This window comes from Nematolebias whitei, chromosome 8 (genome assembly GCF_014905685.2).
Source record: "Nematolebias whitei isolate Nwh7 chromosome 8, NemWhi1, whole genome shotgun sequence".
Classification (NCBI taxonomy): Eukaryota; Metazoa; Chordata; class Actinopteri; order Cyprinodontiformes; family Rivulidae; genus Nematolebias; species Nematolebias whitei.
Window position 1 is genome coordinate 17278086 of NC_056505.1, and position 18004 is coordinate 17296089.

General features: G+C 39.3%; 1 protein-coding gene across 1 annotated transcript in view; it reads right to left on the reverse strand.

Moving 5' to 3' along the window:
• Window positions 1-4718: 4718 nt before the first annotated feature.
• Window positions 4719-18004, reverse strand: part of ccser1 (coiled-coil serine-rich protein 1) — a 143461-nt gene continuing 130175 nt past the window's right edge. The window contains exon 10 of the mRNA XM_037681003.1: window positions 4719-6138. Coding sequence (XP_037536931.1) covers window positions 5410-6138 — 729 coding nt within the window. The 3' untranslated portion in view covers window positions 4719-5409. The remainder of the gene's footprint in view (window positions 6139-18004) is intronic.

Consider the following 18004-nt stretch of genomic DNA (forward strand, 5'->3'; position numbering starts at 1 on the left):
GTGAGTCTTTTAGAGCAGTGATTCTCAAACTGGGGTACATTTATGTTCATTATGTGAATAGGTAACGTTTTAAATTGGCTTGTGATACCGTAAATTTTCTCAAAACTGTACTTTTTGGATGTTGAAATTAATTTTAATTCAGTGTGTCTTGAATGAAAAATACTCCACGTTCAAAAGTATAAAAAATGTATTAACGCTACTAAAAAACAGGTCTTAAGTATTTATGTTACACAAATATTCCCATTACATTTTAAACAAATTGAAGAAAATTATTTAATAAACATGAGGGTTATGAGTGGGTCCCTGAAACGTTTTCTCCCCTGTAAGGGGTCCCCGAAACCAAAAGGTTAGAGAACCCTGTTTTAGAGTGATGGCCATTGAAATTATTTAATTCAATGCTTTGATGCATGTTCTTTTACAGAGTTGTACAGTGAAATGTATTTATTCTGAGACAGGCAAGCGATTTCTGTTTTTAAAGTGCACCTTTAAATAAAAGCCTGCATTGGAGCATCCCAACAGTCTACAGACAGATAATATAAATGAAATCAAAATGTCTCAAAGAAATGCCAGGGGAAAAAGGGTTTGCTGTTTTCATCCATTTTATTTGTATTAAATATTACATATAACAACACAGAGGACAAAATATTTTAATAAAACATTTGTCGTGTGAACAAACATGATTTAAAAATTGAGCTGGACAGGAAGTGAACAGAAATATTTTGGCTAAACACTTTTTGTCATAGATTTGATTAAACCAGTTCCTGAAAAGTTCCGCTAAAGAAAAAAGAACATGAAGAAAGAAACTTTGCATTCTGTGGATGGATCACAACAACAAAGGCTAACTAGTAGTTTATATTAAAGAAATACATAAATATCAACCTGGAACAGCAAAAAGCAGCTTTATTAGACCATCGTCCACTTTTAGGATCCAAAATAAATCGCAGTGTGACGGCTATCTTAGTAATCTCAAGCAGGAACAGAAAGAGTAAAAAGTTGGATTTTAAAGATAAAGCAGAATCAACACACTCATGTTGAGTGAGCTGGCATTTATACACGAGAATAAGCAGAACGATTCAATAAAAATAGTCATTTTGTTTTCTTCTGTACCACTAAGGCCTGAAACTCTTTGGCTATAAGTCAGACCTCTGAATACTTAAAAAAAAATCAATTTCTGATGTTTTAACTTCTTGCATACAAACAAAACCTGTTTTGAGCCATCATACACTCATTTACACAAACACAAATAAAAACTACCATTAAATCAATAATTTATGCGCAAATATATTTTATAATTACAGTTACTTAAAAAGAAATAAAAATACAATTATAAAATTTAAGGATTAAAATTTATTTTTTTCTTTACATAAAACTGAACAAGATGATTATCATTATTTTCATTTCCATATTTATTATTACCATGATTAATATAATTATCTGCGATTGCTAGCAACTTTAGGAAACTATTGCTGACAATAAACATAAATAAGGCAAAAAAATAAAATGTAAAAATAAATAATTTTCCAAGAAATGTAGTGTCTTCAATGCACAACATGCAGCAAAAAAAATAAAAAAATAAAAAACTGAGATTCTTAAGGTGTTTTCATTTTTGAAGAAACTTGTCCCCGAGCAGTGAAACTCACTATAAGTTTATCCTTTCAGTTTGGAAAAAAAAAAAAATTACTTTGTGAGAGACCTCAAGGCCACATTTGAACTACAATCTCAGATGTGGCCTCTTTCTTTCATGACATGTGACATAAGCAGCTGCCTCCCTCTGCGGTGTGCTCCTCGGAGCAGCTGAAACGAGCACAGCCGCTTCAAACACGGAGCAAAAATAAAACCTGTGTGGGCAGTTAAATACTCTCTTTACATTTCCCACGGTGTCAACGACATTCAAATCCAGGTTTGAATTAGGGATGTAAAAACTAAAGAGGTCAAACTGCAACAGAGCAGGACCACCTGTAAACAAATACAGCAGAGTCCAGATGTGGAAGGAGCGACTCTGCTGCTGCCTGCGAGTTCTGCTCAGGTACATAATTGTGTTTATCAGATCTAAAATTACTCCCTGATTAAAAAGCTGGAATGAAAATCAGCAGCAGTGTAGGTCCCAATGCACTGAAACGGGGCGTCACTGCAGCAGAGTTTATGGCAGATCCAAGCTGTGGCTCAGCAGAGGGAACAGACAGAACTAAAGACCTGAACAGAACCAAAGGAGGGCAGGTGATGGGTGGAAAAGGAGGCAGCAAATGTTTGGATGCTGTAGGAAACATGGTGTACCGAAAAGAAGGACTACATTAAAAACATGTAAAAATGAATTGGAGTGTGAGGGGACAGAGGTAACGATTAGAATCAAAAAGAAGGACAACGATGTCTGAGAAAACTGGACCACGAGGAGAGCTGGAGCTGCCAACACTCAGAACAAAGCCGCTGCCCTTCAGGCTTCTTGTTTTTTCACCTCCACCAGGTTTTTCCCTCATGAAGTGTGCATTACAGCACACACACGTAATTTACACAACTCCCCTCAAGCCTGGTGCTATTTAGAGACAGACAAGGTCAACAACCTCTCCAACATCTCACATGGTTTATAGATGCCAGGAGCTGTGAACTATTCGACGACTACAAGTTCCCGGTTGACAATGTGGGATCCATTTAGCTCTGAGCCGAAGGGGGAACGTTCTGTATCTGTTCGATGATCTTGTCAGTTTGCAGGAAATATATTCAACAGCAGCTCACTAAACAGGTTGTTACACAGTCCATATGGAAAAAAAAAAAAAAAGAGAAAAATATTGGGGGTTTTTTTTACTATAAAACTGATAAGCGCAGCAGGTTATGGCAGTCATTTGAATTGAGCTCAAACAGTACATATTTGGTTCAGTATTTAAAGACAAAAAGTGAGTACTGTTGTCTGAATGAGGAGCCGTTAGGGTAAATCTTTAACGACACAGCAGAAAGTAGAAAATATTCTGTCGGTGCAGTTTAAAAAATTAACTAAAGCTGTATTTGCACCTAGGGACCACATGTAATAAATAAATTACTCCCCAACGTCTGCTTTTTATTTGGTGCATTCACACGGGATAACCAAAGCCTGAGATTTAGCTGAAATGTGCGGACGTCTTCTGGATACAATGTTAACGCGCTGCGTATAAGAACTATTTCTAACCTGAACCCAGAGCCCGGCCCAGCCCGATCCAGTTTCGGACTGGGACGGTCCATAATAATGTGCTTAATGGGCAGGCCGGGCTGGTCTCAAGCTTTGATGCAGTTTTATGAATCATAGAGCACAAAGAAAACTAAGTAAGAATGCACAATATAAAATTGTGTTAATCTACTTATTGAGGAGGAGGCAGGTCTGACCGGCTGGTTTAAAGAGGTAAAAAAAAGTTGCATTAAGCTCAGATGGACAACCTGTCACCGGCCGCACATGTCTACTGACCTGCCGGATGAAATGGACTTGCGACCTATCCAAGGTGTCCCTCTCGCACAGTGATGGCTGGACATGGGCACCAGCGACCCCCGCTACACAAAAAGGAAGAAGGGGGTAAATATAATGGATGTATGTATGATCAGCTGATCACCGGCTCCACACCTGCTGTCATCTGCGATGAAGGAAGTAGCAGCATCTAAAAAAGCCGAAGCGAGCAGCGCGTTTATTTAAAATAGCCTTGTTCTATATTTTTACAAATGATTTTGCTTAGAAAAAAAATCCTAATTACGTATCGGATCCCGCCCATTTCTGTCCAAATCACAGCGATGCCTATTCGCATTGGATTAGTATTATCACAAGACCTCGGAGTTCAGCAAAATATAGTAGGTAATTTGCAGATGAATTTTTTTACTTTACAAATTACAGACAGGGTAGAATCGCATGGGATTAACAACACAGATAATCTCTGTAATTATTACAAATAGCATGTGGTCCCTAAGTAAAACTAATCCTGTGCAAATAGGGCTTAAGAGCAGCGTGTAAACTAATGGTTTCTGTTGCTTTCATGTTGGTATTTGATCAGGTAAACGACTCTGTGTGATTCCTATCTATTGTTTGTGTATTGTAATACTATACATATCGGGTTTTTTTGCTATCTGAACACTAAAATGGGTAGACCTTTGGAACAAATTGTGCCAAATCTAATAACTGTTTGGTTTAATGTCAGACTGGTGTGGTATTTATCCTGTTTTAGAATGAAACTACACATTAAATAATCATAGACACAGACTGAATCAGAGTATATTGTCAGTTAAATTTTCTACCTGGTATTTGTACAGTAAAAAAAAAAGAAAGAAATAATTCCAGTTTTAAGCAAAGAATACATCTGATTTTTTTTAACCACTTTGGCTGTGGCTGCCTCAGACGAGTCGGCAGGGGAGAGGGCAGACTCCAGAAACCATCTTATCACCATCAAACTTGTTGACCCACTATGTGAAGGCGCTATTTATAAGACTATGTTTGTTGTGGCTCCTCAGACTGATGAAGTCTTTTAGATGAAAGATGATCCGCCCAGAGGACCTGACTTAACTTTGTTGGAATACATCAGATTGTTCATACGGAGCTTTTTTTTTTTAAATATAAAAAGTTGTGGCGTTTGAGTCCCTTCTTGAAACACTGAGATGAAAACTGTTTATGTAACTTTATGGTAGAAAGAGTACAAAATGCTTGACAGTGTTTTTTTTTTTTCCCCCACAAATCCTAAAAAGCATGCAGGAGAAGGATTTTAACTGGGGAGCTTCACTGAAATATCTCTTTTTCTGGACCTCTGTGGAGGGAGGACATGATCTGATGCAGGATTTGGTGAGCTGAGAATGTATTACCTCAAACAGAAACGACAACCAGTCCTAAAATTCCTTGAACAGAGAATGGATTTTGGTGTTCAAGTTGAGAAATAACAGATAAAAAATTGGTTTTTAACAATGCAGACACCTCATCTTTTCATTCAGTTTTATCACCAAGTTATTAGTGCAGATGGTGAAGCAGAGATATCACAGACGATGTCTTTGTGTCAACGTGTGCATTCAAATGTGGGTGACTGCATTTGTGTTTGTGTGTATAGAGAAATGTCTGTGAGTGTGTGTGTGCAGTTTGTGTGTCTGTGGGCGTAAGCTCATCTGAACTGTCAGCATGACACAACGTGGGAGCTATGATAGACGGGTGAGTGCCTTTTTGCAATCTCACAGTCTGATATGTGCATTTGTGTGTGTGCCTGTGTGTGTGAACTTGCATATGAGCGAGAGGAAAAGCCAACAAATGTTTGAGCAAAGTGTGGATAAAGGCATGGTCTGGATTGCAAAAAGTGATTGTAAGCGCATGAAGGGGTGAGTTTATCAGGAAAAGCAGCAGTTTCTCTTTAAATTCGCACTTGTCCTCACTTAGCTTGATGATATGTCTGCTTATGATTGGAATGATAATGATTGTGTGTCTTAAGTGTCTCTCTGGGTGAGAGCTTGCAGCTCGGCAGTATGTAGAGAATGCTGCAGGAAGACGTTTTTACGACTGTAGCTATGTAGGGACAGAGGACCTCGAGGTGGCTGCCCTAATCGGCCGGTGAATGAAGAGGAGGTTGAGGAGGTAGAGGAGGTGGCTAAGGAAGAAGTAGGTGTAGGTGAGGTTTGCTCTGAGGTTGAGTTGTTTCGAGAAGGGCTCCCCCTGCTGGCAAGGCTGTGGAGGCTCGAAGAGGCGCTGGCTCCGACTGCACGAGGGATAAGACATGGTGGACGGTGATCGCCACCTCCTCTCTTTCCTCCTCCTGGAGTAAGAGACTCAGAGGAGGAGGACACCCCCTCAGGCTGCTTGGATACAGGAGGGGTGTGAGCTGAATCCAAGCTGGAATCTGGGCATTGATTTGAACTGAGGTTTGGGTGTGAAACTTGAACCTGCACAGGTGGGGTGGGCTCTGGCTGAGCAGAGAATGAAGCCATGTTTAAAGGAGCGATACGGGCTGCTGACTGACCCAACAACCCCAGGTGGTGGTGCTCTTCTCTGGCAGTGTGGCACTCAGAAGCCCGACCATGCACAGGCAGACAGTGATAGGGGTGGTGCTGGTTAGTGAGGTCCCCTCCGAGTGCTGCCCCCAAGCCCCGCACCACCCTTCGGTCCCTTAGAGCCAGGCTGCTGCTGCCTGGTCCTAACCACCGGCCTGGATGGTTGATCTAAAAAAGAAAGACAAAAGCTAATTTTAAAAAAGAGCAACTTAACTGAGAACAAGTGAACAACTCACTTTGATCCTTTGTTTCTGAGTAAGCCTGTGACGAAGCCTGCCATTTTTCAAATATTAGTCACTGAACATGTCTCTAGAGAAAATACAGACAGACAGAGACAAATGGAGAGACGGGAAACATGAGAAAGTCCTGCTCCGTGTTCGGTATAGATTGTTAATTGGATGACATTTGGAGAACGATCTCTTTGGGCTTTTGCAGCTTCATCTAATTGTTTCTAAACCAACCGGAACCCTGCTCTCTAAAGAGCCAACACACACACAGACTCAATAGAAACAGGACAAGGTAGCATGTGTATGTATTATGTGCTCGAGGTATGAACGAATCCCTGCTCACAAAGCAACGGGCTCTCACTCCCTATCACACATACACACACTTGAACACAATAGGGAAGATGGCACATAAAGCTAGATGGCAGAAAATGGAGCCACCTGTTCTCTTTCACACACCACTGCACCCCCTTATGCAACATATCTCATCACTGGCCCTCTTCTCTCTCTAACTCTCAATCTCACACACATACAACCAAAATCACACTGGGGCCGACTGTGCAGTGTTCAGTAAAGAAACACAATCTCATCTGACACTGAACCTCCAGGGAAAAGTGAGCGGATTTGACATTTTCTAACACAATGGCTGTGTGTGTGTTTTTCTGGTCTGCAGTGTGCATATCTATGAGCATGTGTCTGTGTAATTGTATACACATTTATGGCATGTGTGCGTGTGAAACATGATGCCAGTGTGCGTTTGTTGTGTTTCTGTGTACTCAGGTATGCAAATTAATATAAAAAGAAACACTGTATTGAGGCTTTCAGGAGAAAGTTGGTGTGATGTAGTCATCCAACTGATTACATGCAATATAACAATGGCCTTTTCTATGCACAACTTTATATATACATTATAGCTCACTTAGATTTCACTTGGGTTTGCAGAAAACATAATTTCTTCCAAAGGTCTTCTAATGTCCCACAAATAAAACTGATGTGTACCGCAAACTAACCCACACAGACCAGTATTTGCAGTTTGACTCTCATCGCCCGCTGGAGCACAAGTTAGGAGTCATCAGGACTCTGTACCACAGAGAGGACAGCGTCTCCACTAACTCAGGAGCCAGGCAGAAGGAGAAATTCCGCACAAGACAGGCTCTAGAGCAAAGATGATATTCTAACTGGGCCTTCTTGAATGCAGAGAAGAAACCCTAACACAGGGGTGTCAAACTCCGGCCCTCGAGGCCTGGAGTTTGACACCTGTGCCCTAACAGGACTCCAGCCAACGAGGGAAAAGAAGGGACCCCAAACCCAGACTTAGACCAGTGGTCTTTCTGTACATTGAGGGAGTTCCAGAGAAACTGAGGCATTTATTTTCTAAATATGATGTTACAGTGGCTTTCAAACCCCAAAATACATTGTGGCAAAGACTGGTCCATCCCAACGATCCAGTCCCCCGGCACAAACAGAGTTATATTGTGTATGCTGTTCAGTGCCAGGAGGGTTGTGATCAGTCATACATTGATGAAACTAAACAGCCACTGGCCAAAAGGATAGTCCAGCACAGAAGAGCAACACCATCAGGCTAGGACTCTGCAGTCTATGCTAGAGGATGACATTTTTTCGGGAGTACCGCCGGTCACATGATTCCAGCTGGATTCCGGCGGGACCGGAGTCAACCTCATTATAACTCACGTGACCGGGACGTGACCGGACTGAAAGCTAACGGGAGCAGACAGGAGTGGGAACCGATCAATAACCAAAAATGAAAATGAAACAAACAAACAAAAACAAAAAACACGGGCGCAGCTATTTTGTAGTTTTCTTTCAGTAAGCCTTCACTTTAACACAAGTCAAAAGAACTACATTTCCCAGGAGTCAAGTGTTCGAGCCGTAGCTTTTCACCGCAAGGGGGAGGAGCAGCGAGCGAAGCGGTACCGAGTCTGAAAATAGTTTGCAACGCAAGGTAAGAAGTAACTGTCTGTCTATTAAACTCACAGAACAGGCAGGAAAGTGTCAAATAACCCTGAACTTCATGAGTTGTGTTGGTGCTGTGCTGATTTAAACTTTAGTTTCAGCTGTGAGGAGCTGCGGGGAGTCGGACTTTGTTTACCGTCAGTAAATGAACAGGCTCAAACAGCGCATTTTTCTCCACTATGTCCCTTTTAATTAAAAAATTATGCTCTGCTTTGTTATGTGGGTTTTTAGGTTAAAATCTTCATTATCTGTTGCTGTTTGTAATGTAAAAAAAAACCCCAAAAAACCTGAACTCTTCCTGGTTAAAGTGCACGCATTCTCCGGTAAAAATATCCCAGTTTTTATATGAAAGGCTGGTTGCATATACATTATAAAAACTGTTATTGTAGGGGGGACATATTGGTGCGAGGTCTGTGGGTCCTCCCCCATAACTTTTTTAATAAAGCAGCTGCTATTTCCTGCATTCTGGTGTATTTTAACAGGTTTAAAACATTTATGTTTACCTACATAAGTAAATCCTTTATTCAATAACTGTTTTATAAAGCATGGCACAAGAAGTAGCAGTAAGCTTTTTGTTTGTCTTTAATTTAATTTAATTTTTCTACCTAACACAGGAAGTTGTTTGGCTCTGGAAGCAAACTGTTAAACAGCTTTGGACACAAAGACCCTTGTCACACACTTCAAAAGAGCAGGTAAGATACATAAAATCTTGTAATCTCTGCCTGGGGAGGCTGATTAAATAATTGTACAATATGATAAGTGAAATAAAGAAAAATTGAGCTTCTGTAATTTATATTTGCAAATGTCACATTTTCTTGACTTAATTTCAATTGTAAATCTCTTGTTTTTGATAAAATGTTTTTTCCAAAAGAAAGGCCAACAAATTGTAATTTCTAGTCACGGTAACCCTATTTTGACTCGTGCACTGTCATCTTTCACTTTTAGGTTACACAAGGCTCTGGACTGGTCCAGCTGTGGAGAGATGAGGTGGAACACCAGACCTGCAATGATCCAGTCTGTAAATGATGCTCTGAAGTCTGGTAAGATGCACGACATCATGCTTCACCCAAACGAGCTCGTTACCTCGACCACATAGACTGAACTTCTTGAGGACGTCGTCCAATGTATAATAATGCCTTTAAACATTTTTATTTGTTGAGTTCTCTGCTTGGTACATTATTTTTCTTTTTTGTTTGTTTGTTTAAACAATTTAAAACATGACAGTAATGTCACTGTTTAAAGGCAACAATTGCTCAATAAATGAGTAAAATGCAACTTGTTATGTTTGGGTTCTTTCATCTAAGGTAGACATGGGGTGACCCATGTACTGGTTTAGATTTTTTGTTTTTACTGTAACTGACCTTAAAAAGCGCCAGAAACAAGGACTCAGCAGCTGATTCTCCATAGAAAAATTATATGGACTACAGGCCATGAATTATTTGTTTTATGATATTTAGTGAAGGTTTTTGTTTGGATTAAGGAAATAAATGTCTCTATTTTACCACAGATTAACTGTTCCTGTTGCCATATATTTTGAAATAAAACTGCACAACACAAAGTAATTTAAACAGGAATGGGTAGAAGATCAAATCAAATTCAATGTATTTCCTAAAAATGAAATGAAAAACAGGAGCAGGACAGGAGCAGGAGTCATGTTACCAGGAGTGGGACAGGACAGGATTATTTTTTTTACTCTGGACCAGGATTGGGACAGGACAGGATTTTTTTCTGTGGGACCAGGAGAGGACAGGAGTGAAAATCCACTCATGTGTCATCCTCTAGTCTACGCTCATCTCCAGGCCAGCAGTCACTCTTTAAGGGATGAAGATGTTCACATCCTTGATAGAGAGAAACAATGGTTTGAGAGAGGAGTGAAGGTCATCTTTGTGAAAAGAACCTGACCGTCGTTAAACAGAGGCAGATGCCTCAATATCCAATTTTTCCCCTCTTAATAATGTTGTTATTGTGAATACCACTCAGCCTTCTGTGAATAGCAAGCATCTATCAGGGCACTAACTATCGTTCCTTAGGCTGATAGTCCTCCGTTTGCATGTAAACAACTACTTTCTGTGTGGAATTTGCATGTTCTTCTCGTGCTTGTGTGGGTTTTCTCCAGGTACTCTGGTTTCCTCCCACAGATCAAAACCATGCATGTTAGGCTGCCTTCAGGCCCAGGTCTCCCTTGAAAAAGAGATCTGTGATCTCAATGAGATTTGCCTGGTTAAATAAAAGTTGATAAACTAATAAATACATTTTGTCTGTCACCAGCAAACTGGTCGATCCACTACGAGAAGGTGCAGCTTATAAGACTGAGTTTGTTGCAGCTTCACAGACTAACGTTTCGTCTTTTTGGATAAAAGATGTAACGTTTCAACAAAGAAGAATCCGTCCAGAGGACCTGACTCAATCTTGTTAGATTCATCTACCTGGATTATTGAGCATGCATCAGGGAACCTCCGAGCTATTTCTACTCCAGATAAGATATTGATTCCTGATAACTCCAGCGAACAGCATTTAAAAGAACTCAAACTATTCTTGCTTAATGCACATCTGTAGTGTATTTTTCCTATAAAAAACTGACTGTCTTGATTGTCTACTTGACTTTGGAGCCCAGTCAGCTGGGCGGGGGTGAGGGTGTGTTTTGTGTTCTGTCCCTTCCATCTAAGCTAAGACCATCCACCACTTCTTCTTTTACAAGGATCGAAGATTGGAGAACATTTTTAAACTCAGAACATTCTTTGGGATGATGCCAATATCACTTATCAAAACAACATTTTTTTATGTTTTACCTGACTTAAAAACGAGTGAAATTTGGCACAAAACCTAATCATACAAAACCACTTTTCTTCCTGAAACAATATAAATTTATCAAAACAGGCCACAGTGTCCATGTAAAAATTAACATTTACATTTTAAAGTAATACTGTGTAAGTTTAGCTACTAAATTTAATTCAAATGAAGATAAATATTTTAATAATCAAAAATAAATAAGCAGTTTCAGATAATAATGGTTTTCATGAATATTTTTTTTTTAGGTTATAACAATAAATTAGATTTTACAATGATGTATTAAACTGGTAATTTGACTAGATCGATTAAGACTTTTTAAGGCATTTGATTTACAAAAAAAAACTTGTTGAAAAATTAGATTTACATGACAAATATTTTTATTGAGCATTTGGACAGAAAAAAATAAACGAGTAGTTTCTTTTTATAAAATATACAGACAGAAGCACTAATTTTACACGTGTATGTAGTTAAATAATTCTGTCAGTGCACTAGCTTGTTAAGGCTTCCAACCCCTTAACACCAGCAGACTTTAAATATTTTGTTCTGAGGTGCTATTTCTACCTTTTTTTGAATTTCAAAGTATAAAAGGATTCTGTGAGGATTTATCCCACTGTTTTGAGCTCTAATTTAGAGTATGGAGTATGCAGTATAGAGAGGAGGATGGGGTAAACACGAACATGTAAATAAGATCTTGAGAATAATAAAAAAATATGTGCAATGGGATGACCTTTTACTGAACCTTTTTGCTCTTGATACTGATCTTCAAATGACAGAATAATGTTTTACTCTCAGCCCCCAAAAGATCAAATATACCTTGTTTGTCTTTTTCTTGTTACCTTTCATGTTTACCCCCCAAATTAATCCACATTTTATATGTGAACAAGAAAGAAAAATAAGTGTGCATATTTAAGACATATGAACAGTTCAAAAACAGTTTGAAGATTCAGGCATTTATGAATTGCAGGCCCTTACAAAGTTACATTTATTTATGTACTACTTAATGTACTTCTTAACAGCATGTCTCTTATGTGTGTAATACCCCACCTACCATATAAAGAAAGAAATTGATGAGATCATTAGCTTCAGATATAAAACAAATCTGAACTGAAGTTGAGTTATCAGCACTTCAGCTGTTTGGGCTCTATATGCTTTCATGCAACACTCTGCCAAAACATCAAACAGTGTCGTTGTCCATACAGCCTACTTAAAGAGCTCGGGGAGTGTATCCCTGCTTTCTAATGGGCTCTAATGGGTGGATAAACAGTACAAGATTCTTGCAGATTCCCTGATCTAATTAGGAGGAGTGAGAATTACCATACCAGCCAAATTTTCTACATGGGGCGTTTTGAAAAAACATGAGGGAATTGCCACAGTGTTGAATATCTACAGTGGACTCGTACACTTATGCGAGACTGATTAATTAGGGCTAAATTGCTAATCTTGTGAAAAAAAGCCTGTAATGTTTTAACACCCTTAAACATTTGAGAAAACAACAGAAGGTATGCAAGAACAGCAAGACGCACACTGGCAGACAACTTTGAAAGAAATAATTACCAGGCACCGCACACGAACCGATTGTTAAAACGTATGCTCTGTATCAAAGGGACATGCTTTTTAATCAACTTAATACGACAGACTTGGTGAGTCAAATTCATTGAAACTTAAATGGTAAAACCTGAAAGGGTGTGTATGAGTGTATCATGGGTACAGAGAGGTGGGGGAGGGGGAAAGATGGGGAAAAGAGCAAAATGTCATGCAAAAAAGAAACGCAAAAGTCAGCAATGAAGGAGAAAAAAGGGGTGGAAAGAGATGAGCCAATGAGAGACTGGGGTGAAAAAAGTGGAAAAAAGATAGATAAAGAAAAATGGCACACAAACTAGAAGACAGCAAGCTGCAGAGAGAAAGAGAGCAAGACTGATTTACAAACTCAGGTGTCCTTTCTCAAGTACACGCTCTGCGGCAATCAGCCTCTTTACCAGTTACAGGACAGTCCATTTGTGTCTGTGTGTGTAAACAGTTGGGGGAGTTTCCCTTTCCTTGTCTCTCTTACACACACACACACACATACACACACACACACACACACACACACACACACACACACACAAACCTATGTAAATCAGAGTATTGATGGGAGCTACTCTTCTGTGCGTTTGTTTTTATGGAGCCGTAAAGAATAGTGCAATGGTAGAATGGACAAGTTTACATAAATTAGCTCTTTTTATTTTTTATTTGTCTTGAACATTCATATTCATCCAACCTTTATTTATACAGGTTAATGCTGGAGCATTATTGGAGCATCCTGTGCTCCAGCATCAACGTGTGGCATGGAGGCTGCACAGCTGCAGAAAGAAAAGCTTTGCAGAGTGGTGAAGGCTGCACAGAAGACTGTTGGAATCAGCCTCCCCACCATCACAGACATCTACACCTCTAGATGCAGGAAGAGGGCCACCTGCATCATGAAGGACCTCACTCACCCAGCACACACACTTTTTGCCCCACTCCCCTCAGGAAGGAGGTTGAGGAGCATTAAGTGCAGAACCATTAGACTGAGGAACAGCTTCTACCCTGAGGCTGTTAGTCTCATGTATCTCTAACTAGAATAATCACTGTGAAAAACCATATCATGTTGCTGCTGATCTGTTTCAATGTTGATGTGTTCATGCGTGCACATCCGCTCACACAAACTCATGTTCATGTTTGTGCTGATGTTCAATGTTTTATGTTATTAGTGCTTAGTGTATATTTAGTTGATGTTTTTCTTAGTTCATATCTTAGATGTTATTACTGTTTTTCTTATACATTTTATTGTTGGATGTAACTGGGACCCTGCGTACATAATTTCGCTCCACCACATGTACCACATGAGGTGCGAATGACAATAAAGAATCTCTGACTCTGACTTAATCCCATTGAGCCTCGAGGACTCATTTACAAGAGAGACCTGATTTCTTAACAAAGAGTGATGACAGCAATGGATAACAACGATAACAATGGATAACAACAACAATAGACAGTCATAAAATAGGCATACAAATTTAAGTTTCTCTTCTTTTTTTTTTTTACAAATCAAAACAAAATAGCAACCAAAAGGACAATCAAGAGGAATAGCAGCAAAAAAAAAAAAAAAACAGATCAAAAGGCGATGTAGAAAACTAAAAACAGGAACATGTCTGCATTGGCTTTTGCCAGGTACTTAACAGGGTTTTAAATTCACTTAGAGAGGTCAAGGTCGAGAGCTTCAGATCTTTTTTCAGGTCTCTCTTGTAAATGAGTCTTCGAGGCTCAATGGGATTTACCTGTATAAATAAAGGTTGATTGATTTTTGCAAAGTATTCCAGGAAACAGGGGTGGCGTAGGAGAAGGACCTTTTGCCTAGTTCAGTCCTCACTGAGGGGGACACTGTATGTAATAATGTCCTGCGAGGGCACGCTGTAGCTGCACTCACACAGAGACATGTAGGAGGAGATGTAAGAAGGCAGCAGACCAAGAAGTGATTTAAAAATGAAAATGTATCAATGGAAGAGTCTGCGTGAAGTTAATGATGACCAGTTAATCAGTGAATACAGGGTGCAGTGATGGGTACAGTAGTTACAGCCAGTTATGAATCTTAATGCACCGTGATAGGCAGCATCCAGCATCTGCAGGGTGCTTGTAGGAGCGTTCATGTAGATAATGTCACCGTAGTCGATGGAGGGAAGGAAAGTCGCAGTTACAAGGAGTTTCCTAGCATTCAGAGATAGACAGGATCTATTTCTGAAAAAGAAACCCAATTTAACTTTCAGTTTCCTTACTAGGTTTTCCATGTGAAGCTTAAAAGAGAGATGCGAGTTGACCAAGATACACAAATATTTATAGGAATCGACAAACTCAATAGGGACACCATTTGAGGATAAAATCAGAGGAAGGACTGATGGGACCGACTTCCTGTTTGAAAAAAAAACTCATGTTGGTTTTATCGGCATTCAGAACAAGTTTGAGGCAGAACAAATCTGCCTGGATGATGTCGAAGGCAGATTGCAAAAGCTGGAAAGCCTTAGCAACTGTTTTAGCTCGACAATAAACAAATGTGTCATCAGCATAGAAATGTAAGGACGCATCAGGGATGCTTTGACCTACATTACATATGTAGATTGTAAAGAGGGTGGGACCTACGACTGAGCCTTGTGGTACACCATTACTGACTGTTAGATAACTAGAGGAAATACCATGATGTTGAACACATTGCATCCGATCTGAAAAATAGTTAGAGAACCAACCAATGGTACGATCTGAGAAACCGATTTCTGAGAGCTTATGACACAAGATGTCATGATCCACAGTGTCAAAAGCTTTAGACAGGTTTAAGAAAATTGCAGCACAATAATCTTTAGCATCCAATGCTTCAACGATGTCGTTAAAAACCTTCAGTGAAGCAGTCACTGTGCTGTGTTGATTCCTGAAACCAGATTGGAGGAGAGGTAAGATGTTAAATTAGTCCAAATACTTTTTGATTTGAAAGTTTATTAGTTTTTTTTACAACCTTGGCTAAAATGCAGAGTTTAGAGATTGGCCAATAGTTGTTCAGTGAGGTGGGGTCACCTCTTTTCAGCAAAGGTAGAAAAAAGGCTGTTTTCCAAGTGTCTGGGATGGAGTTTTGGCTTATGGAAAGGTTAAATCACAAAAGAATTGTTGTTTTACATAACTAATTATATGTGTATATATGGGTCCCAGTTACATCCAACAATAAAATGTAAAAGAAAAACATCCTGATACATGCTCAATAATCCAGGTAGAAAAATCTAAAAAAGTTAAATCTGGTCCTCTGGCCATTCAAAAAACAAAACAAAGCAAAACAAAAAAAAAAATGTAGAAATGTTTTGTCTTCCATCCGAAAGACTTCCTCAGTCTGACTGAAGAAAACTGAAGAAGTCTTTTGGATGGAAGACAAAACGTTTCTATTTTTTTTTTGTTTGTTTAGCTTTGTTTAGTTTTTTGAATGTCCAGAGGACCAGATTTAACTTTTTTAGAGTAAAAGAAAAACAGTAATAAGATCTAAGATATGAACTAAGAAAAAATGTTAAATAAATATAAACTACGCACAAGTAGCATAAAAACAATATGCCGAACAACAGCACGAACATGAGTCTGTGTGAGCAGATGAGCACGCATGAACACATCAACATGAAACAGACCAGCAGCAACATGAAACAGATCAGCAGCAACATAATGTGATTTTCACAGTGATTATCCTGATTAGAGATTCATGAGTCTAACAGCCTCAGGGTAGAAGCTGCTCCTTGGTCTAGTGATTCTACATTTAATGCTCCTTAGCCTCCTATATTTACCATAGAATGTGAGCATTTGCCCACCCAGGTCGATTACAACAAACTGCAGTCATGGAGACCCTGATGAGAATGACAAGCACGTGCATGAGCTTTCCTGAAATGGTTTTGGTCAGTTTGTGCAGAAATTATTTGGACATTCAAACCGATTGTTGCATTAGCTGTAAGGGTGGCTGGTCTCAGATGATCTATGAGCTGAAGATGTCGGATGTGGAGGTCCTGTGCTAGCGTTGTACACCTGGTCTGCAGTTGTGAGGACAGTTGAATGTACTGCCAAATTCTTTGAAATGCTTTTAGAGAAGGCTTATGGTAGATAAATAAAACATTTAATTCACGGGCAACAGATCTGGTGGACATTTCTGCAGTCAGCATGCCAATTGCACACTCCTTCAAAATTTGAGACATCTGTGGAAATGTACTGTGTGACAAAACAGCACATTTTAGAATGCCCTTTTATTGTGGCCTGCCTAAGACACACCTGTGCAATAATCATGCTGTCTAATCAGCAACTTGATATGCCACAACTGTAAAGTGGATGGATTATCTAGGCAAAGGAGGTGTTCATTAATGCAGATTTACACCAATATGTGAGCAATATTTGAGAGAAAAAGGCCTGTTGTATATATAGGGTTCTTAAATCTTTGAGTTCAGCTCATGAAAAATGGGATCAAAAACAAAGGTGTTGTCTTTATATATACTCCTCTGTGTGAGACGTTTTTTTTCTTACAGCTGATTTGGGACTGGCTCTCCTACCTGTATCAACCCAGTTGTGTCCAGTCTACATCTGACTGCAACAGGGATTTAAGGATGAGCTGAAATGGGACTCATTGTTGGACAATTGAATATACTCTAGTGAAAGACTCTTGCTACAATTCCCACAGTGTTTTGCTCAGTCTCTTAATGTGGATAAACTGGACTCCACGCAGCACCTCTGGGAACTCCTGAAGTTCATCAATCCTGGTTGGCCTTCATGTTGATTCTACTGATTCAGTGAATAGTTCCCTGTGGAAAGGTAAGCTCACTACCACTCTACCTGCATCCTTCTCATGCCAGCTCTCTCTCACCCAAATCTCCTTACGTGCCTTTACTGGAATCCCAGTGATTCTAGGAAAAACCAACAAATTCTTTGATACATAAGAACAACCCTGAGATTCATAATTTTTCTGCCACAAACAAATACTCCTTGATGGAATCACTAATTATCTCTCTTCCTTTTCTCTGCAGACATAACCCTTACCATTTCTGGTCCCTGTCAAAATAAAAATATTTATACTTACCTTTGTTTCCTGTCTGGGTATTTTAAGTTTGAACTCAGAACCCTTGTTAAAAAAAGCTAGTAAAAATGGAAACTTTATTGTTTTTAAATGTAAAATTTAATTCTTAATAAGTTTTATTACTAGTATTTTGAGCGGGCAGTAAACAACTCAGCAAATGGAATGCAGATAACTGGACAAAATAATATTGCCAGTGGATAGGACATATCCGCAGTGATATTCTGCACACACCAGAACACTTAATGGTTATCTATTACGTGTCTTGGCCTTCAAGACATTTATGGGTCCAAGACTTTGAATTGAAAGGTGGGATTATTTTGTCCTTGCTAACCAAAAGTGAGTTTTCCTGTGCAAAGTTGGCAGTTGACTATTCCCATTAAAATGTTAAATACATATCTATCTGGAACTAGTTGTATTCATCAGCAGGTAATCCCCCCTCCATTGAGAG